Genomic DNA, 15,581 nt, shown 5'->3' on the forward strand with positions numbered 1-15,581 from the left:
CTGGCATGGGAATGTTATCGCTTATTTTTGAGAGTGCATGATAAGCATCATCCGGTTTTTTTAAGCTATTGTACACACTTACTACTGTTACTGCTATTGGAGAATGAATTCTCACCGCAAAAGCTGGAATTTCTGGGGCAATATCGAGAGGATCATGGGGAACTTCTTTGAGAACTGCTATAATTGCAGGTCCCTTCTTGCTTGACGTCTGACACACTGACTTATATATAAAATATTTTTCCTCGAGGAAACGGCCATATTTTTCGGTTAATGTTTCTTGTAAACAAAGAATAATCGGTAACTCACTGCGTATCTCCTGTATAAACTCAGCTGCGTTGGTCCAAAAACCTCGAATATTCCATTGTAAAATGAAAATCCGACCTTTAGAAACCGGTGACCGATGTCGTTTATCGTGGATTGATGTCCTCGATGAAGAATTTTGGATAGGTGATATTGTAGATTTCTTGAATTTGCGGGTGCTCGGGCCCTCTCCTGGGTCCCAACTCGGCGAAGATGAAATAAGGGTGGCGTTGATTTCTCGGTTGGCATTTCTGAAAGGTGGACCAGCGTTTGGCACAGTTTGATTGTAATTTATTGTGGTACTGACCTGTACATTGTTGGGGTGCTCCATGCCAGCAACCTGCCATGATACTATGTCAGCGGTAGGTGCCAGCAAGGAGCCAGGCTCAGGGGTTACAGTTGCGCCGAAAAGGGCTGTGAGATGCGGTAGACTGTCGACGGGTTGGAGGTTGGCGGCCCAGATAGTTTCCCGAACATCCCACACTTTGGACGATGGGGTGGCTACTACACTTTCACACACCCCATACCTCAAATCGGCGTTTGATGATTTTCGAGTATTGATAGATCTTGATGTTTCCATTGATTGTTGATTTTCTTTTGTTTATAATGATTGAATTTTGTTGATATTTTGAATGTTAAGTTGAGTTGTTGATCTTTGGTTGTTAAAGTTGATGTGTGAATTATTGATCGCGAAAGAACTGGGATCTTTGGGAACGTAATGTCATGTTCAGAAAAGGTTCATCGAAACCAGGTTCATTATGATCGGAATCAAATGAAGAATTCCATTGAGAATTATTCGAAGAATTTAAAGCTACTTTCTTCTTATCCTTCTCAACTGCCGGTGGTGAATGATTAGCACGTTTGTTCCTGGGATTGACATTAGCTACTGATTCGTAATCGTTGACAATTTTCGTAGATTTGGTAGTTTTTAGAGAATCAGACAGATCATTCAAATCACTTATAGTTTCATACTCACGACATTTATCCAAATACTGCTTCAGCTTATTGAAGTTAGCTTCAAGTTGAACCATTCGCTGCTGATTTTCCAACAACAACTCAACTTTTTTGGTAAGCTCTTCTATCTGCTTATCCTTTTTGGCAATTTCGATGGATGGTCCTTGAGATGCAGTAGTAGCGTAGGATGGTTTCTTTGACGTATGCAATTGTGTTTCGATCTTCTTTCTAGCTTCCGTCCAAGACAAACTTTCATCAGTTCTCACGCGAATGACGGCTTCTTCCAAACGATATTTCGGGCAGTTTCGTCCAACAGCTGAGTGATCATTGTCACCGTCGGGGCAATGGGGACATTTGAATGGCAACTTGCAGCTTTCATCTTCCTTGAATCCATGACTACCAGAACATCGGATGCAGCGTCTTTCCTCCTTACACCTTTTCTTCGTATGACGATATTGTAAACAGTTTTTACAAATCATGGGTGATTCGTAGAAGGTTCTTACTGGAACTCGGGTCCAGCCAAAATAAATTGCTTTTGGGAGACATGTGCTTGCAAAAGTCAATATCGTCAAAGGAGTTTTAATTACCTTTTTATCGACAAACTTTGTGATGCGTTTTACTGCAATCACGCCTTGTGTTTTGAGCTCCGCAAGAAGCTCTACCTCCGTCATGTCGATGGTATCTTGCTGGAATACAATTCCCTGAGTGCGGCTTAGAAAGGGGTGGTCAATAACTTCAACAGCAGTGTTGGAATCCAGCCTAGTAATTTTCTTCAAATCTTCCACCAATCCCAAATTGAAAGTTGAAATGGCATAACTTTGCCCACCATTTTCCAGAGACAACGTAACACTTTTACGAAGAGATCCACGTTTCAATTGACGTTCAATTTCATTAGCCACGTAAAAAGGATTTGTTGGCAGTTTGTCCCGATTTTCATTGTCACCTGGACGTCTTAGCTGGAGCCATCTCTTTTGTCCATCAAAAGACGTCGATCGCATATAAGGTGGTAGAGGAGAAGATTCAGGCAATGCTGACGCCTCTCCACTTCCGGCGGAAACGCCTTTCATGGCGCCACCGATACTTTCACTCATTCACTATTGGCTTTTTGACACTTTTTGTCCGATAAAATATGTGATTATATCACAAGTAGAATAAAGCACTAATAATTATTACAATTCCAAAAAAGTCTTTCACAATCAAATCGAAACCATACGGAAAAAAAACAATGTCGTATCCTAGGTAACGTAAGCACTCGATAGCAATCCACGCAGCGACGGTAAAATGCGACTGAACTGTAGCAAGGCTTGCTTAAGACTGACGATTGCCTGTTCTTCCTGTTGCTTCGGACAGAAACGGTGGATAGCTGTGTGAGGTCCCCCGTAGTTGAGGCACTTCTGAGCCTTGGCGCATTTTAGGAGATCCCCTTTCTAAACCTCAACGCGGCACGTTTATCAAACAAAACGCAGGGAGCATCCAGAATGCACTTCGAAAAAACCCTCAATTGCACTTCTCGACAATAATACATTTATTCAACGTTTGCACTGCACAAAAAAAACACACTATACCTGGAGGGCCAAGCCCTTCTGGATGCTGCCAACTCCTAGTCGGCAAGGCTAAGGTTGTAACGGAATCAGTTTCCGCATTTGACGGTGGATGGCGGCACCTCAAATACGTGGACGATCACGATTTGTGTTGGCAGAGGCCCTCAACTGGCGTCTGGCTTACTGTGTCAGTCGATTCGTTTGGTTCAGGAAGGACGATCAACCGAGGCCCTTGATCGTGGGTTAATCGTCGTAGTTGGAGGAAAAAGGATATTCCAACTACGGTATTTTGTCTCAAAACAAATGGGTTAGGAGGACTGGCATTAGCGCGCGTCCTTTTGGCAACTTCTTCTTTGAGTGTAGGAACACCCAAATGACGAAAACAGGTTGATGCCACAAGAAATCAATCAAACGACATAAGTACCTTTTATCAACTGTTTAAAAAATTTCAAAAAATATTTGCGTTACAAAACATCATAGTTAGAAAAAATACGCTGAGGAAATTAAGGGTTCTGTGATATTAAAGAAACCTTCAAAAAGTGTTTTGACTAAGAAGTTTATTCCAACATTCTAGTTACTCTACCATTCTTGCTTCATTACAGACATGCATCATTAACGCTCGATCACGTCCAATCTCACCGTCGTCAGCGCGTAGCTCGCGTGACTTCCGTTCTGATTTCACACAGGCGATTTACTTATCAAACTCGCAAGTGGCGTGATTCTGTCTGGGCGTTTTGAGCGTTCTGGGTAGAGCAAATGCGGCAGTTATCACATTTAAAGAAAACACACACGGGTGCTACTACTTTACAATGGTGCTATGTACAGCGGGAGACTTAATTATAATGAAGAAACGAAAAACATCTTTGGTTTCGAAATGACACAATTTTCGGCGGTATTGATTGCTCTATCGGTGGTAGTTTTTGGAAGGTCAATACTCCGGTTCCGGAGATTTAAGCTGCAGTAGATTACTGTTCTGAATGCACTGATACAGCGCATAGGCTCGATCGCAACCGTCTTCCTGCTCAAGGTCTCGATCAGCACAGGACTGAATTTCATCTCGAATTTCCTTGGTGCTGGAGGAAGATGCGAATTTCATTTGTCGAACCAAGCGGCCTACATGAGCACCTCGTTTCTCATTGAATAATCCCATCCGGTTCATGATACATTTGACCATGCACTTGGCCGAGCCATCATCCGGGAAATCGAGCAATCCCATCTGTCCATTGCTAACATCGGCGTTCTCCTGAAGATCTAAAATCCGTACGCATTTGGATCTCTGTCGAAGTAGATCATCGATGGTTTGAATCCGCCATCCAGAGGTGGTCTGCAATAAACGAACGCACAAATCGTTAATACGGTCTGAGATGATTCAACCAAATTACACCCTACCTACCACAACTAGCAAACTCGTTAGCACAATCAAATTAGCAATCTGCATAATTCAGCCGTTTATTTGTTTATTTATTAATTTACAAAAAAACCCTTCTTTCTTTCTTTCTCACGCTGTAGGAGGAACGTTATGAACTCCCGCGAAGGAATTTTCTGATTTCGGGCGCAAATTCAAGCCCCTGCTGCCGTTCGGAAGCACTGATAACTGTCGACTGAATGGGTCAGCATCCGCGATCGAGGAAGCTAGCCCGGTCGAGTACCAGTACCCTATGAAAGTCGCCCGCCTTATCGCGGTTCTGTCCTGGCTGCCCTGCCCCGATCGTCAATGAATGCGTTGTTGTAGTTGGAAGTGCACTGAACCAGGCGCCCGAACGATGTGCGCCGATAAGCTTCAATCGCGTTTCGTGTTTGTGTTGGAAGTTTTCCCCCTCAACTGTCTCAAATTCAAATATGATTACTGCAGGAGTGAGTCAGAGTAGTTGCATAACTAAAGGCGCGTGTGGTGGGCTATTAGAAAAAATGTTTTTCTGTGAAGATGTGTTAAGCCAAAGATTGTCATATAATTCCATTACAGACTCGGGATGAATAAGCCATAAAGATGCTTAAAATCCCTAGAGAAAAATAAATAAATAATGGAATTAAAAAATGCCGGGTAATAAAACACTTTCGATCCATTGCTGAATTCCTTTTACAAGATTTGACCAAGGTTCATCAAAACACACTCGCTGACGCACGTACGGCTGACTCACGCACGGCGTCTGTACTTTCGCTGGATTGACAATGCAAAAATCAGTTGGAGTTACCCACCCTACACCGTTTGCGTCTAGTTGCTAGCTCCGATTCCTTTGAAGCCCAATTGTAATACAGCACAGTAAACATGAATCGGCAGACAGGTAACTCAAATCGACAGAGGGATCGTATCGATCTCTCTAGCGATTTTGCATCATCTAATCGGCAGAGAGGAACACACCATACGCGTGCCTTGGATGAGTGCTACGAAATAATCTAAGACACGCCCTCTAGAGAAACACACGAACACAATCCGAATCGTATGTTTCCCTTCGAGAAGCGTGTTTGCCTGCCTGAGAAGTCGACTGCTATGATTGAAAGCACGGGGATAAAAGGCGAGCACACCGTACGAGTGTACGATTCGAACTGATTTCGCATGTACGCATTCGTATTCTTTGCCTCTAGGTATCTCAGCAGGACAAACCGAATGAGAATATATTTGCGTTCTTGGAGTGTTGCCGAAATTAATCGTTTTATTCTAAGATCGGTGACTCAACTCTCAATTTTGATGGGTGATGGGTGTATTTCTCGGAGGGGGGGAGGAGGGAGGGGGTCACATAAAAACCGGGTGACGCTCTCTTACTCAAGTAATCCGCTTAATTTAGCCACACGGGACACAAAACACACGACGTATTATAGGACACGACACTTAACGTTCTTACTTAACGGAAAAAAGGTAATTTTAACCTTTTTTGTCGACCGGTTTCAGGCTCAATGTTGCCCATCTACAGGACGATGTCCGACTGATTACTTGAAGACAATTAACGTAACCAATTTCCTACTCTGCTGATGTATTCGTCGAAAGGGTGTCGCCTCATGCGAACTTTTGGTTGATCAGGTTGAAAAGTGGAGATATAATCGGCGGGTTATCTTCGTTCATCAACGGTTTCTCAGCCGTGCTGATGAACATAGCGTCACATCAAAAAGCGGGTGACGCTGTCTTACTCAAGTAATCCGCACAGTTTAGCCACACGTTGCAAATTAAGAAGTTCTTCCTCTTTATTTTCTCGCTCCGAGAGTTTCTTTGGGCCCGGCTAGAAAAACTACCAAAATGAGCGTGGTGACGAACGTGTTAATATCAACTCAGAGATTGACTCAGACACGTCTGTCGCTCACAAGAATAGATCATCGGCTGACGTGTGCTTTTGTTTACACTTCCTATATTCTCGTCCAGTGTTGCCACATATTTCTTTTAGAATTATTCAAACAGTTATACCAGATGAAAATATTGTATTAAACTTACCAAAATAGCATATAGCTACAAAATTGGAGGCGATATATCTTCAATGACAAGATTCCAACGATTCCATTTCCCCACAAAAAGCTTAATGAGCCGAATGATATTCGATATTTATTCATACATACTGGAAGAATGAAAGAGAGCACAAGTTTTTTTTTCTCAACGCTTGCGAACCATTGCCAGCGACAGTATTTGCTGCTTCTGTCATTGGACAATTTTTGCAAATACACTATCTGATTTTTAGCCATCTGTTTGCACTGCTGGTCGCAGAGAGAGTGTTAAAATCCCAGCAAAACAAACAAAAAAAAAGGTCGCAGAGAGAACAACAAAGCTGAAGTCTCACTTGACCCACGCGAGAGAAAAAAATGAACGAAATCGTCTTCAAAATATGCAAACATGGCGGACTATTTATTACATCCGATTAAACCATTTAATCCGACTTCGAGTAACGATTTTTACGACCTTTTACTTGCGTTAGTTGGAATTAGGATTCGCAGTAACGTTTAAAATGACTTGAGTTATCATTTTTAATGCGATTTTATGCTTGCTGGGGGCATGTGAGACTAGCCGCTAGTCAGTCGGCAGGAATTCCAGAGATTCCTTATACAATCCCTAGTGTCGGCAAGTTTACTGAAAAAAAAGCCGCGCCGAAACCTTTTCGCATGTCTGAATAGCTTTATAGACCGCTACGTGCCAAGGAGCACCGAGAATTTGAAGACTCCCTGGGTCGACTGAAGACGGCGAAGAGATCCCAAGCAACCAAAAGTCACATATTTACTTGAATGAAGGCATTGAAAGTTACATTTCGGCTGACAAAGAGAATCAACTGCCCAATTCCTTTTAGTGAACTTTATGTACTCAATAATGAACTTGAAAGTTGCAAAAGTGATTAATATGTACGTTGTATGTGACTTGTTTTGCTCAATTCCCATGAGTGAACTATATGTACTCATTTACGAACTTGAAAGTTGCAAAAGTGATCTATACGTACGTTGTATGGGACTTAAAACACATAAAGGGCACAAAAGTGCTCAAAAGGGATTCGGTATGTCACAAAAAGTGCGTTGATGTGCTTTCAACATCAAATCACCCCTTCGAGTTTAAGTTTCATTTAGATCAACATCTTTTTTTTTATTATTTGTTAACCCAGGTGGTAAATCCATTTTACGGATTGCATTCCAAGGCGTGGCGAGCCACCGCGTCCGCCCAGTTTGCTACTCTGGGTCCATGGGTGGAATTGGACGACTCATGATACAATGCTAAGGAACACTGTACCCCCCACGCCATAAAGTTCACCTGGGGCCACTGACCATTGTTCCCACCTCGAACTGTTTGACACACTTTGCCTCAATAGTGGGAGGTCAATTCGCGCTAGTGCGCTCCAAGGCAATACTCGTTTCCAAAACCTCTATCAGCAATCCCTCATTCTAACACAACTCGATGCGCAGCCTCTCCTCTGACGAGTTAGGACCCAACATCTCATCGTGTGAATGAGGTCCCCACTCAGCGCAACTACTAACTTTGTGAATCCAGTCCAGGAAGTCCGAAAGCACAAAGCGAGTTGTCGACGACACTTTCTCTGTTCAAACACGCGGGTAGGGGGGGTAAGCCCCTTAGCCACGTGTAGGACTCAGACTCCTCCGAACTCACAATTAGTGTTGACTTAAGTCACTACTCAGCGCAACTACTCAATCTTCAAGTCGGGCGCTTGACTCACCCGAAGCGCAGATCGAGCTATGGACCGCCCTTATCAGGTCACACTCGCGGTTCAGGCGTATCAATTCCCGAAACGCGTGTCGAACCCTGACACCTCCGGCAAACTGTGCCTCTCAGACACTGACGTGTAAAACACATCCCTAAGTGATCGGCCCACCATTGGCCACCACTTTGCGCATCTACTCGTTTTGCGAGTCGGGTGCTTACCCACCAAAGTGCAAAACGAGTTGGCGATCGCTCTCCCTCCGGTCACATCCGCATATCAGGGCCATGACCCCCCGAACGCGTGTTGGACCCTCACGCTCACACCCAAGTACTGGTACCTAAGTACGCGCGGATTTGGCAGACCCGTCGACAGCCTCTAGTGGGTTTAGTGTAGTTGTCTTGGCCGTACATCTGCAATACGCCGGACTTGCAGACACGATTCCACCACTGACCATACTGACTGGACACTCGATTTCGTGTTCTGGATAATTTTTCCAACAGTACGTAATGTCGATTCCAGAGTGCTCATCGATCGATTTGAAGAAATGCTATCCCAGTTAGGAAATGCCACCCGACTTTAAAAATAAAACACGCAATATCTACGATAAAATCGGGCTAAACAGGACCATTTTTCCTATAGGGCATTTTTTGTCATCGATATTGCGAACCTTCAAAATCTGACAACAAAGAATTAGACAGAAAATGGTTGAATTTTTGTTCTAAGTGTCATGTCAGTGTGGTCAGTGTTTCCACTCTGCACCACGGGAAGGTGGAACTACGTCGCAAAGCAGAACTGGTACCTAAATAAATACCCGGGTGTACCACTGCTTCCGGGCGGATTTGGCAGATCCGTCGACGGCCTCTAGTAAGTTTCGTGATAGTTCTCTTAGCGGTACATCTGCAATCGCCGGATTTGTAGACACGTTTTCGCTCTGGACCATGAGGAGGTGGAACTACCAGCCCAGAGCAGAGCTTAAGTGTGGGCGGCTAAAGGTGGGGGTGTCCATCTGCCAGATTGCCATCCAGGGCTACCAGATCTACCAGGACACAGGGCTGGCAGCCCTAGGTGCCCCGTTTTTTTCAAAAGGCGACAGCGCGGGAATAGAACCAGTTCAGCTAAACCTCAACCACTGCCACTCAGCACACCAGCTGTTGCGGCTGATGGTATACGAGGAAAAGTTGGACATGGCGTTAGTGGCAGACCCGTATCGCAGGACCTCGGATGGTAATACATAATTGGGTAATCGATAAAGCCAAACTGGCCGCGATATGGGTTACAGAAAGATACCCGATACAAATAATGGTGTCGGCTGGAGGATAGCCGAGGCTTCGTGATAGCCAAAGTCAACGGGATCTTCGTCTGTTGCTGCTACGCCCCTCCAAAATGGTCCCTGGAGAGGTTCGGCGTCATGATGGACAAAATTGTTGAAGGTCTCACGGGTAGGAGCCCCGTTGTCCTAGGCGGGGACTTCAACGCGTGGTCCGGAGAATGGAGTGGTCACGTTACAAACCCCAGGGGAGAACTTCTACTGGAAGCCCTAGCAAGGCTGAACGTAGACCTGGGGAATGTATGCGTCACAAGAACCTACCACAGGAATGAGAGCGACGAGTCCATTATTGACGTCACTTTCTGTAGTCCTGGCTGAACGAGCCACTGGAGGGTGAGCGTCGTGTTCACCTATAGCGATCACTTTGCGATCCGTCATCACAAGTACGCGGACAGGTAGAAAAGGGTCAAAAACAGGAGCACGCCTCTGAAAGACAACACAATTCAACCGGAACGTCTTTGTCGATGTGTTAAATTGGGAGCGGAACATGAAAAACTTGTCTGCGAAAAACCTGACAAGGGATGTCATTCGACTAGTCATTGAATGAGCAGACAAAGCCAGGCTGAAGAAGAGGAAAGGAGACCGGTTTTGCGCAGTGGTCACCCTTGACGTGAAGAACGCCTTCAACAGCGTTAGTTATATCTGTAGGATGGTGTAGTGTTACTTCCGTAATCGCCAACTATGATCAGTGAGGGACTGGAAACAGTGAGAGTCTCGGCAGGGGTTCCACAAGGATCGATACTTGGCCCGGTATTGTGGAACATCGTTAACGACGAATTGCTGAGACTGCGTCCCCCCACGGGAGAGACACTTATGAGATTCGCCGACGACGTGGTTCTCCTGGCATTGGGCCCATCAACCGAAGAGGTCACAGTGGGTGACACAGTTGAGACACCTGAGCCCGTAGTGTTCAACTGTCCGAGGTTCGAAGGGGTACGCACTAACATACATACTTGCTGCCTGCGGATCAGACACGACAGCCGACAACATCGTGCGGAGGATGTGTGAGTGATGGTATGCATTTGGCGCGTGGTCAGCGATGGGTTCACCCGGATCATGACTGTAGAGGAGTTGGAACTAGGCAAGTCCGCGACCGGTATAGGGTGACTCCTTCGCCGGGGAGCATCTGAGTTGTGCGCCTCCGAGCCTTGCCGCGCTAAGAAATGTTATAGGATTCAAACGCTGGAATTTGTTTGACATAGGGTTATTCGTAAGTTGTGTTGGCCATCAGAAATCATCTGTCTTATTGCCTCTTTACCGACTATACAGCATACGAGCTCTGAAACTAGCAAAACTTGTTTGATGCCAGGTATTAATAGTCATAGCTAGCCAAAATTTTCAGCTTTTCGGAAAAAAATTGCAGGACATTTCAGCGATCTACTCATAGTATTTCGCTTATTCAAAATTAAAAATTCCGGTATGAGCCTTGACCTCCTTGATGCCCCTCACCGTATGTCCGATAACTAGGACATGAGCTATCAGCAAAAGAAAGTGGCCCATTTCTAATTGAATTAAGCATAAGTTTTACTAGCATTAAAAACAGTTTTGTGATCATCCCTATACGGCTGATTATGGAGTTTATCAACCTTGCTCGACCATCGGAGCCAGAGAGAAACATTCAAACACTTTCCGCATTTATGTTTATGTTCCCTTAAATTATTATTGAATCACACACTGGCGCAGCCACAACAGATCGACAAACAAAAAGGTAGAATTATGCCCGATGATTGGTAAACGGTCGGTCGCCTGAGCGCGTCTTCCTACTGTTGATAATTTGGCGCGTCTCAACAATTGCATCTCACAGCGCTGAAGGTAAGCAAATCAGCTGTGTGGAGTATCGTTCCAGGAAGAAAGGGAAACTGTAAACGTTCCCAAAAACTATGTTCTCAAATATCAAGGTGACACCATTTTAAAATTCATTAACGATATATGAATTCAATTAACATGTATATTCCTTGAAAAATAAAAATAAAAAAAATTATTTATTAGAGATGTACCGAATAGTGGTATTCGGCGAACGGCCGAATACCGAATATTGACCTTTTCAACTATTCGGCCAAACGAATATTCGGCCGAATATTCGGCCGAATATTCGGCCGAATATTCGGTCGAATATTCTATTGAGTTTTCAATGAAAAAATCTTAAGCGATTATTTCAATGGTTTCCATTTGTTCCATATTAATGCCCCTCATGTTTTAAGTCGATTATTCTCAACCAGATGATGTTATCGGATGATGTATTACAAGATATTTTTCAAGAAGGGGTCTTTTTTGTTGTCGTACGTTTATTTAAAGAGGGTTTTAAGCCTTAAACTTTTACCCTCAGCAGGTGTCTTTCTGATTTTTAAAATGTTATTAATAACTGAAAAAACATCAGATGACTAGTCGTTTCTAGAGCGTTTATCTCCAAAGAGATTGCGTTCCTCTGAAATCTGGTGCAAAACATGTCGAAACAGGTGCCAAGCTATTTGAAATTGCTTCTCTGATGTTGAATTTGATGAAGGTCGAATTTTAGCAAGGTATTTTCAAAAGCATATCATACTTTCAACCACACGTATCCAAACAATCAGGCATTCAGGACGATTGTTGAAAAAAAATTAAAAAGTTCAAAATTTATGCATGTTTTTAAATTTATGAAAAATCGTTATTGAAGACAAGATCTAAATATAATTAAAAAGCAATTTGAGTTTTTGATTTGATTTAGCAAATAATCTGTATAAACCCGAGCAAAACTCGGGAAGTTGTAAACAATATCTGGACATCTCGGCCAGATTTGACTAATCTAGATTCTTTTCTGGATTTATGGGAAAACCTGAATATATCCAGAAAATCTGGAATAACCTATAATCAAAGTATGAAGCGATACTTGTCAGCCTTCTCCTGAACGATCTACAGTAAAAGATACGCGGATACATCATAGATGTTTCGCTGAAACCATATGTTTTTAATGATTGTGTAGCTTTTACATAATTACTTTTGGATATTTGAAAAATTATCCAAAATTATTTGAAAAATTTACAAGTCCTTAGTAGATATTCGGCCTATTCGGCCGAATACTTAGCTCAACTATTCGGTGAGCCGAATATTCGGCCTAACGGTTTTTCGGCGGTATTCGGCCGACCGATTATTCGGTACATCTCTATTATTTATAGCCTAACAGCCTTATTTCCACGCTAATCATCGCGTTTATACCGTCAACTGGAACATCATGCAACATTTTTCAACTTCAATGGCTTCTAAAAACTTAATGTCTACCGATAATCATACCACTCGTATATAAAAAGTTCGAAAGTTGATGGGACATCAAATTGACATAGTCAAGTCAGAAAATTTATAAGTTTCACCAGTTATTTTTAAATTTACAAAAACATGCGATTTTGACCCTACTAAGAAAAGGGGTAAGTAGCAACAAACTTTCTTTTAAATCATTAATCAAATGAAAACGTTTGGAAATTTATAGTTTTTTTTAAATATATGTGATATTAACACGCATAAAGCACTTATGCAGTAATTTGTTCGAATTCAATTTTACATATTTTTTTTGTTAAAAAAGGTATTGAAGAAAATGATGCTGCATACATTTAGGGGGAAAATATAGTACATAAAATTCTACTACATGATATCATAAAAAATAATGTTCGGATGGATGGAATTTTGAAATTTTTAAACGCGAGATGCATAACAATCATATTCCAACATATGGAAACAAGATTTAAATGGTGAATCTTTGATTTGCATTTTTATGCATTTTAGCACGGACTGATAACTGAACTTTAAAAATATTTATTTAAAAAATTCGGTGGCTGTCCGAAAAATATGTTTATACCAACAGTGTTGGGAGAGGATAATAAAAGCAAAAAAAAAGTTTGTAGGTGATTTTATTAAGCCAATCCTTCATACTGAGTAAGGTTTTTACGGCATCGACAAATGTAAACAATTGTACATCTATTGCTTTTTTTTAATTCTCTATGAGCATTAAAAACTTGAAAAACTATCTCACGATGTGATAAACTATGTCATCATCATTTTGTTATCATTAAATGATATAAGGATTATATTATCATTACATTATCTATAAAATAAAAATTAAATAAAAGTTGTGATGAGAGGTTTATCCACCTAATATATTCTACTTTATTACTAAAAAAATATTTAAAAAAATGTTCATGTCATTACAAATATTGTACTGATCTGAAATATTCTTAAAGAAACCAATTTCAGCCTCAATTATTTTTTTTTCCTGGTTCTTCTCAATGCTCAACACATATTTAAAAAGGTTTTTATAAATTGCACGAGGCCAAAAAATTACATTTTTCTGAAGTGCAATGGATTTAAAACGAAATTTCGACTAATTTGAGTGCCCTGAATCTAAATATGCAATTTTTCTATCATCTTTTGTTATTGAAAAAACCTTTGCAAACAGGTTAAATTATTGAAGAAAGTTCTGCACTTTTTTGATAAAACTTTATAACAACATCATAACATTTTAAAATTAAAATTTTTAACCAAATATCAATTTTCTTCAAGATTTCAAGTACCGTAATCCGGGGTAATATTGATCACTTTTTTCAATATTTTTCGATTATTTTTTCTTTCAAGAGGAATGTGGCATGTTTCATATTTTTAAAATCAGTACTGGACTCCAATGAACGTGAATCATGGTTGCAGAAATTTATTGGACCACTTTGAGTTTGATTTAAAAATCGATTTCGTCTCTGTTTTGAATTTGATGCTTTGGGGTTACATTGGTCAGTCTCTATTTTGTGGGTTTTAACGAATTTTCTCGATCATAAAGGATACAAAAAATCTTCATAATATTTAAAAATGCTAGTTTATCAATTTTATCTTGCTTTTTAACGTTTTCTTTGAAAAACATTTATAATTGAAAAAAGTACTATTATGTTGCATACATTAAGGGGCAAAAATTTAAACAATTGCTAAATAGTTTGAACTAAAAAATACACATGAAATTTTTCCTTAACACATTCCTGTTAGCCCTCCCACTTATTCCATTTTGGTTTTTTCTTCAAAGATAACCATTTTATTAGGTTTCTATCAATTTGTTCAATACGGGCTTATTCTTGGAAAATATCCCAATTTTTTAAATATCAAAAATTTATAACTAAAATACTGTAAAAATAACACTACAACTATATAAATACAAAGAAAAAAAGTAGTTCTTTAACATTCAACAACCTGTTTGCTACTAAATGCTTTTTTGGTTCATCAGGAGAGCTGTTTGTTTGCAAGCCTTGGAAAAAGTAGACATTTTAAAATTTTGTAATTACATTTTTACTAACAGAAAAAAATTGTAAATACAAACCAAATTTTGTCTATTTGATTCTCAATTCATAGACCTTCAAACGTAGAAAACAGTTTTCAAAAATTCAAACTATTGACTGAGTTATTGATGGTAATGTGCAATAATTTATTGTTGGTCAAAGATACCCCGATGATCAAAGTTACCCCGTTTTACGGTAACTTTGAGTTCTGCGAAAAAAAAACTAAAGAAGTTTTCATATTGTTTATTTTTCCTCATTTAATGAATTTTGATAGAAATTTCAAACCAAATTAAATTTTTGTTAAATTTTTTAAGCATAAATGTAATCGTTTTTAAGTTTCAACGAATTTGTAAAACGAAAACAAGTTTTTTTTTATTTCTGCAGTAATTTCAAAAATGCTTGTACCTAATGATATTTTTTCCAAATTTTGATAAACTGTCTAATTTTGCATTATTAGATCATGCATCATTATCTTCAAAACATTATTCCTAAATTGAATCCTGTAGAATAAATCAAACCTGTTTTTTTTTCTTACATGAAGGTTTAATAGTGAATCCGTTATCCACGATTGATTTCACTTCAAACTGACACATTTTAAAACTCCATATCACCGAAACTAAATGAGGCCCTTGGAGCCAAAGGGGTATAAGTGCATAAAAGCTTATTTTAAGAAAACACGCTGTTAAATTGATGTGTTTGGCCATTTTCCGTGTATTTTTCAAGAATTTGTATTTTTCTATCAAATGTAAAAGTTTGTAAAAAAGTTCTAAAAATCCAAAAAAAAATCATCAAATATAGTTTGAAATGTGAAAAACTGTTTGGCATCATTAACTCATTATTTTGTCACAGCCAAAGCTGTAGGTTCTGAGAGCCTCAAATGTGATAGACCAAATTTGACAAAATATTTGAGTTCAGGACGCTAAAATCTACCAAATCAGTCATTAAACCATAAGCATCAGAATGTTTCTCCCTTTAATAAACAATAAAATTCTATAAATAAGTTTTTATAACGGTAAGAAGTGTTAATTAAAATCGAAAATCCTTCTTAAATGGTGAA

General features: G+C 40.3%; 1 protein-coding gene across 1 annotated transcript; it reads right to left on the reverse strand.

Annotated features, from left to right (window-relative positions):
- Positions 1-3,337: 3,337 nt before the first annotated feature.
- On the reverse strand, positions 3,338-4,502 carry LOC129738918 (general odorant-binding protein 99b-like). Its single transcript, XM_055730248.1, has 2 exons — positions 4,189-4,502; positions 3,338-4,119 (listed from the first exon to the last, which is right to left on the reverse strand). The coding sequence occupies exons 1-2, from the start codon at positions 4,231-4,233 to the stop codon at positions 3,724-3,726; spliced, it is 441 nt and encodes a 146-aa protein (XP_055586223.1). The 5' UTR covers positions 4,234-4,502; the 3' UTR covers positions 3,338-3,723.
- Positions 4,503-15,581: the final 11,079 nt, after the last annotated feature.

Source organism: Uranotaenia lowii, chromosome 1 (genome assembly GCF_029784155.1).
Source record: "Uranotaenia lowii strain MFRU-FL chromosome 1, ASM2978415v1, whole genome shotgun sequence".
NCBI lineage: Eukaryota > Metazoa > Arthropoda > Insecta > Diptera > Culicidae > Uranotaenia > Uranotaenia lowii.

What these genes read in the sequence shown, in the direction of transcription:
- LOC129738918 (XM_055730248.1), bottom strand. Translation starts at nt 4,233, where the DNA reads ATGCAGATTGCTAATTTGATTGTGCTAACGAGTTTGCTAGTTGTG. An exon ending in TAACGAGTTTGCTAGTTGTG is followed by an intron (nt 4,120 to 4,188) that starts GTAGGTAGGGTG and finishes CGTTTATTGCAG; the next exon opens with ACCACCTCTGGATGGCGGAT.